The 7712-nt window shown below is 37.1% G+C and overlaps 1 protein-coding gene across 1 annotated transcript; it reads right to left on the bottom strand.

Moving 5' to 3' along the window:
• Positions 1-3511, bottom strand: LOC133829839 (homogentisate phytyltransferase 1, chloroplastic-like). The gene is made up of 6 exons (XM_062259653.1): positions 3381-3511; positions 1932-2191; positions 1715-1798; positions 1557-1631; positions 1173-1274; positions 1-554 (listed from the first exon to the last, which is right to left on the bottom strand). The coding sequence occupies exons 3-6, from the start codon at positions 1721-1723 to the stop codon at positions 381-383; spliced, it is 360 nt and encodes a 119-aa protein (XP_062115637.1). The 5' UTR covers positions 1724-1798; positions 1932-2191; positions 3381-3511; the 3' UTR covers positions 1-380.
• Positions 3512-7712: the final 4201 nt, after the last annotated feature.

Below are 7712 nucleotides of genomic sequence, written 5' to 3'. Positions count from 1 at the left end.
AAAACAAAAGTTAATGAATTTAACGTTCAAAATGTATTGAGAATAGAACTTAAGCTTAGGCATACTATCTTTCATCGTGTAGGTGGCCAACTTAATGCAATGCTTACTGAGCCATAAAAATTAAGAATCTCAATGTTAACATTAAAATTGCTCAAAATGCAAAAGTAAAAGATAAAAAAAAACAAACCTGTTTCTTCAGCATCTGAGCTCCATTCAATTCATAAGTGATCTGGGCATCAAGACGTGTACGCATAGCTGCTATCTCTTCAGGCATTGAGTTAGCCATCTTACAGTAGGATTTGAACCTTTCCTCCCACACAAACTCACACACCCAACCACTTGAGTTAGCCAAGTGACTATAATTAATTTTATTTAAAATATTATTTTTGCAATTTTGTTAAACTAAACTGAGCGCCAAACAAATTAAATTTGGCACCATAGTTATTTACCTTCCATATGAACATGTAAAACGATGTTATTGCAGCTTTGCTGCTCAAATCAACTGACTTGGCATTAGTCCAGAGTATTGAAGCCAAAATTGTGTGTCCCAATACCTAATCAAGGAAATACATATAAAAAAATCAACATTCACAGTACTAATCAAGCAGAAAGGGAAAGCACACAACATAGTTCCATAGAAAACAAACAAAAGTTGATACCTTAAATAATGCTATAACAACTGAGAAGAAGCTCATAAATGCAGTTGCAAATATGAGAGGCCTTGAGAAGGCAGCTGGCCTTTTAAAGACATGGGTCTGAAAATCAATGCATATTTCAGTACTTGGAATCATTGAAATCTTTTCAATTTTAAAAAAAAATTATTGAAATCTGAAACGCATTACTATTATAATTTACATGATCATAGTAACAAATGGCTAAAATATGCAACTATTTGGTAAAACAAATACCCAAATAAACATTATTCCTTCCCCTTCTATTTATATGATACATGTTCCTTTTCATTTACATTCTTAATATCTATGTCATGCATGATTTAGTTATTTTTAGTTTATATCCATACAATAAATGGCATAATGAAAACTTATTTTTATTAAAAGACAATCAGCTTTGGGCACAAGAAATAAGAATGTTTGGATCATGCATAGTATGAGTAGAAAGAGACATCCAAAGTTCAATTTGGCTTGCAACAAGAGGAATAGATATAACATAACCTGCATGTGAAGAAAAAAAGCTAGTTGAACAATCACTGCTCGAACTGCGAGAATGCACATTGCTGCAACTAAAGCAAATCTCTTCCATCTCAAAAGGGGCACCTGACATGAAAGGTGTTAAGCTACTAAGTGAGAAACAGATTCTGGAAGATATGGCTTGTTAACCTGTGATGAAATACACCATAGATATCTAGAGTTAGACAATCCTTGATGTATCCCATGTAACCATGTAGAATTGTAGATAGTCTCTCTAGAAGAAAAAAAAACTATTTGGTAGAACTAGGAACTGGTGTAGTGACCTTATGCTCAAATGTAAGAATAAAATATATGCATTTTCTTCATTCAAAATCAAGAGAATGTAAGACAGTAAGATCTAAGAGCTACCTTGTCTATATCAATATCATACAACTGATTCAAACCAACAATGTAAATGTTCATTAAGAGGGCAGCTGCAACAGCCTGAATTGAAAAGATCAAATTCATAAGAACGAAATTCATGGTGTGAATTAAAAAAAAGCAGTTCAAAGTATTTTAAGCTTCACCTCCAACATCCCAGCAAAAAATAATGGTGAAAAGTCTGTAAGCTTCTCGACTGCAAGTAGGGAAACTGAGACTATGCTCAATGCCTGCTTCCAGAAAAAATAGGATGAGTCTCCAAAAATTGATAGGAAACAATATTATCAATAAATTGAAGTTTAAATGAATGAGATTAATATAATGACTATTCTTGGACTGCCCCACTAAATTTAAATAACCTACCGTGCCTATGACTGTATGTGGCCGAGAAAACCTATAGAAAGCATCCAAGGAATCTTCAACGGAGTTCAAAACATTTTTTGGCTCCGATTCAAGAGGTTGTCCATCGGCAGCATTAACCAGGAATCTTTTATTTGGTCTCTGGTAGGATATAGATGTTTCAATGCAATGCTTCAATGAATTGGGTTGTAACCCAGCATAGCAATGTTTTTCTCTCACATTCCAAGCTATAAACCTTGATACATTGTATGCCGCATTTGAACCTGCATTCTCAAAAAAATAAAAAAAGACATAAGAAAAATCTCACAATTAGCATATTGGAAACTGTTAACAAATTATTCCCATGAACAGAACTTTTTTTTCAAAACCAAAGACAAACATATATCAAAAGCAAAACCTTTTGGAAAAAGTTCATGTTTTCAATCAAGGATAACAGAGGACCTGTTCTATTTGACCTGGTTATAGAAAATAACATCATTGAACTTATGTCCCAGCAGTGGGTTATGTCAAAAATCTAATGATTCTAATCAAAGTTTTTAACCAACTGGAAAACCAGTTGATGCAGCACAAGCACAAATGCCAATGCCCTATAATCAGAGAGAGCAACAAAGCTTACAATAAAGCAAGTTTATACGACCCCTTTTACATTGCAGCAAGGTTGTCCATTAGTTACATTTCAGCATCAACCATTTTTCAACCCTTTATTAAAGAATATATATGAACAGTAAACAGAGGAACTCATCCAATTTTATAACATTTTGGCTAAGTAAGATGTGTGAAGGGAGAAACTTAAGTAATTCGATAAAGGTCCTACAAGAAAAAGGGCCTAAGAAAAAAAGACAAATATGATTTTTGTTATACAAGAAAAAGAAAACATAAAAGTGTGTGAAACGATTCAACCACTGAATTAGAACCAAAAATTAAAAAACAAGATAAACTAATAAGAGGGCCTTTCTAATCACATGAAACTAGAACCAAAAATTAGAGAGTTGCACTTAAAATTTACGAACAACAGGGATTTAAAAAGAAACAACACTACTTGTATTCACTTGTACTATTTATATAAAGAAAAAATACAAGGAAGTAGTTACATGATTTATAAGGGCACCAAATTTACCTGATTTCCAGCACAACCAAATCGAATAGATTCGACAGAAGTTTCTTAAAAGGATAAGCCACTAAGAAAAAGACAAGCTAAAGATAAATAAAGATAAAGCAGTGAAATATTTTAGCTTCAAAGTTACTGAAATCAATTTGATGATGATAAATTCATTCAATCAAATATGTAATGGCACACAACAATGAATCAAACACTAACAAGCTCGTGGGATGTGTGTTTTTCTAAGTTAATTGCCATACAGAATAAACCCTTTTCTTTTCCAATATGGAACCTTTTTTATGTTAAAGTCAAACCAAACTTTCTATGCAGGTACATGATATACAACAAGATACCTCAAAGCTGCTTCCTCTGGATATGCTTGATCTCAAAAGATTTAGAGACTCATCTTCTCCTCTGGATATACAACATGATTATTGTCTTGCAGCTGTTCATGAGGTTCCGAGGGTGAAAAAGATAAGATCTTCATCCTATAGCCATAACAAGAACAAACAGGGCGATTATCAATACAAGAATCAATTTTTTTTTCAGAAAATTGATGAATTACGTTTTTCTGTGACCCAAATATACAGTTAATATCACAATTACATAAAAATTTATAGCCTTTATGATATAACCAGACCAGACATGAAAACCCAGGTGAATGAAACCAACCCTCTTTTTTCATAAATTAGAATACATTACTAAATACAGTAAAATTCACATCAGCCAACAATCTGTATTATCAAATATAGCAGCCACAAGGAAGATAATGACATTCTACCAAAAGCAATGTCAAGTTAAGAAATTCAATCAATATTTTATTCTCCTAAAAGAAATACCGTTGAAAAGGGACTGAGAGAGAGACCTAACAGAACCTTGAAAAGGAATGCTTGAAACAGATATGGCTATAGTAATATCAGATATGCCTGAAGCAAATTCAGTCAAGAAAAGACAAAACTCCCACCATCAGAACTCGGGACCAAATTGTTTGAAATATAATCTTCTCAACTAAATCACAACCAAACTAACAATGAAAGAAACAGAGTTACCAATCCTAATAACCCAATACCCAACATTAAATTATGTAGTAAACACTCTGAAATAACTATCCGAGCAAACAGTTTCAAATTTTCAATCTCCCCCAAATATAAATAAAGTCCCAAAGCTTTCATTTTTAGCAATACAATGGTTTTATAATTATTATGTGAAGAAAAAGTTCTTTCTCAACCATCAGTGTAGTTCAAAGGAAAGACACCATGACTAGTACTAGTAGTTACTTAAAGGCAATAACAAAAACTGAGAACGCCTAAACATGTAGTTCATCATAAATTATGTCAATGGTTTTCCTCACTAACTGTAATTAAGAAACATGTAACAACAAGGAAGAGTACCCTATTATTATGCATTTAGTAATCTATCAAATGTGTTTGATGGTGTTTCAGGGATGAAACCTGAACTCCAATTGTCTCCCTCCTCTGTCTCGCTCTCCGCCAACAAGCCCAGTCCCACGCTCGACCCTGCACACTGTCGGACTTGTAATGATGAAATCAGAGACAGAAATCGTCAAGCTCCTGCACCTTCGAGTCCTCATCACCACCTCCGTCTAGTCTCCCGCGCCAGCCACCTACAAGAGAGAAATGTGAAAAATGATGGAGTTGAGAGGTTAGATAGATGTGAGGGAGATAGGGTTGAGAAGAGAAAAGGTACATCGCTGAGAGAAGAAAGTCGAGAGAGAGAGAAAGAATGAGAATAAAGAAATTAAAATATCCCATACTAAGCCTTCGACTACCATGAACCAACCAACAGCAACAAAAATAAGTTGAGAGGAAACATACCAGATCTCGCCTTCGTTGTGTGCTGAGGAGAAGAAGACCCACGCGGCGTCGAACCCGTGACCTCGCCTCTGCCTCCGCCTCCGCCAGGCGCCGTCACCTATTCTTCCAAGAGAGAGTGAAGTGGGGATGGTTTCGAAGCAGGAGGGCGTGAGTAGAAATGAGAGGCCCTGAGGTAGCAAAGAGAGAGAGAGAACCAAAGAAAAGAGGTTGAGGGGAATCAGGAAATGAAGAAAAAGAAGAATAAAGGATAGGAGTGAGAGGAGGAGAGGGTGGCGGCTTAGGGCTTCTCAGATTAGAGAGAATGAGAGTGTTGAGTAAAAAAAAATGAAAAGTAAAGCGCCATTACTAATTCACATGGCGCCAAAAAGTTCCCTCCGTATGTTTTAGAGCTAAGTCAATAATAGCACTTTAAAAAATATGTAATATCTTACCGTAATATTTACACAAAATTCTTGTAGTATAATACCCTAGTTTATAAACTAAGCTTCACAATCATAACAGACCGTCACATGTTTCATATAACATACTTATCAACAATCACAATGCATTATAATACATTCACATAGCAGTCATACGTATAATCATAATTATGCACGTTACAATGTACCTAATCTGATATTCACAAGCATAATTATAATCATGTTCATCACCTTGACTAAGCTCTAATCACGCATTAACATAACAGGTGTAGTTTTCTTACCTTTGGTCCGTATTCAAGTTACTAACGATGGCCCTTTGAGTACGATTCCCGATTCAAGCCTTTAGTGAAAACCTAGTCACAACCGTAATAAGGAAGTTCCATCAACAACAGGTAGATAAAAGCTTCCAGACCAAATCTTAGCCTCTGGGACATCGAATTCCACTTAGCAGGGAAGTAGAATTGATCCCGAGCCCAAATGGTTAGGTTCCCAATCTAAAAATCCCATTAAAGCCAAATTTCCCCTTAAGGGTCGCGACCCCTCACACCCGAGCTGCGGCCCGCCTCTATATCCAGAGGCTTGGCCTCCCTGGAATCAAACGCGCGCCGCGGCCCGCCACTGCCTCCGAGCCCTGCTAGCTCAAAATTCCCTTCGCAGGCCGCGACTCACCATAAAAGATCCGCGACGCACCCCCACGAACCCAGAAATTTCTGGGTTTTTCTTCAACCGAACCCAGCCAAAACTTAACCAAATCCGTCCCACACCTCCAATTCAATTACCACAACATATATACTCATTCTCACCAATAAAACTCAACTAATTATCACAGTAAAGCTCATCAAACTTACCAAACCCAACCTCTCAATTATCAAGCATGCATAGACATCCTTACACTAAATATTCAGCAAAACTAACCATACAATTTCAGTTCAGAATTCTTACCTCAACTGTGATGAAACACTTGAGCCTAGCCTCTGTTTTTTCCCCAAGCCTAACACCTTGATTTCCCAAGCTTTCCTCTTCAATTTTCCAAAAACCACTCAAACACCCATGGAGCATAAAGAGATCGTGAGAGAGAAAGAGAGAGTTGCTGAATTCTTTTCTTTTTAATTCCCTATAATTTCTCAAACCTTCTCAACATAATTAAGCCAGCCAAGTCCTAAACCCCAAGTGGAATTGACTAATTTGTCCCTTGCCCTTAGCCTATTCAACAAGTGCTCACAATGGCAATTTTGTCCTTTGCCTTAAATCCCGCTATCCACAATTTGCATCCTATAATTCCCGCTACTTCCAATATTCTCACACGGTTACCAATAAATTCCCATTACCTACTAATTCCCAGTAATGTACTAAATTACTAGAATACCCCTAAGCTCATCCCGAACCGGGTATTAAGACCCCGTTGTGACTTTCCCGCTAACTTGCTCATCGGGATCGCCTCTCGCCAAGTAACCCAAATATATCCACATAATAATGTAGTCTCAATCACACAAACACATATTTGCATTTATACCCCAAACGGGTCAAATTACTAAAATACTCTTCTTATAAGAAACAAGCCGACCTACATATATTTAATATCTCTAACATACAAGCATGATTATATTATAATATAATTCACATAATAACTCAATTATTGCATCCCGGTCCCCTAATCTAGGCACTAAGCCCTATTAGGAAATTTGGGATGTTACAACTATCCCCTCCTTATAGGAATTTCGTCCTCGAAATTTTACCTGAACAGCTCGGGATACTGATCCCGCATAGTTGACTCCAATTCCCAGGTCACCTCCTTGACCTTGTTGTTCCTCCATAATACCTTCACCAAAGGTATAACTTTATTCCTCAGAACCTTGTCCTTCCTGTCTAATATCTGGACTGGCTACTCCTCGAAGGACAAATCTGACTGCAGCTCCAGATCATCATAACTCAGCACATGAGTCTCATCAGAAACATACTTCCGTAGCATCGAGATATGAAACACGTTGTTCACAGCCGACAACATCGGAGGTAATGCCAACCTATAGGCTACTTGACCGATCCTTTCCAGGATCTCAAATGATCCTATGAATCTAGGGCTCAGCTTGCCCTTCTTGCCAAATCTTCTCACCCCTTTGAACGGTGAGACTCTAAGGAAGACATAGTCTCCCACCTGGAACTCCACGTTCCTACGCTTTGGATTCGCATAACTTCTTTGTCTACTTTGCGATGCGAGCATTCGAGCTCTGATCTTTTCTATAGCTTCATTGGTCCTCTGAACTGCCTCAGGACCCAAGTATCTGCGCTCACCCAACTCATCCCAATGAATAGGTGATCTGCACTTCCTACCATACAACATCTCATAAGGAGCCACTCCTATGGTCGCCTGATAGCTGTTGTTGTAGGAAAACCCTATCAGGGGTAAATACTTACTCCAAGACCCCTCAAAATC

Source organism: Humulus lupulus, chromosome 1, assembly GCF_963169125.1.
Source record: "Humulus lupulus chromosome 1, drHumLupu1.1, whole genome shotgun sequence".
NCBI lineage: Eukaryota > Viridiplantae > Streptophyta > Magnoliopsida > Rosales > Cannabaceae > Humulus > Humulus lupulus.
The sequence above is the reverse complement of the archived record's forward strand: the minus strand, read 5'-3'. Positions and strand labels throughout refer to the sequence as shown.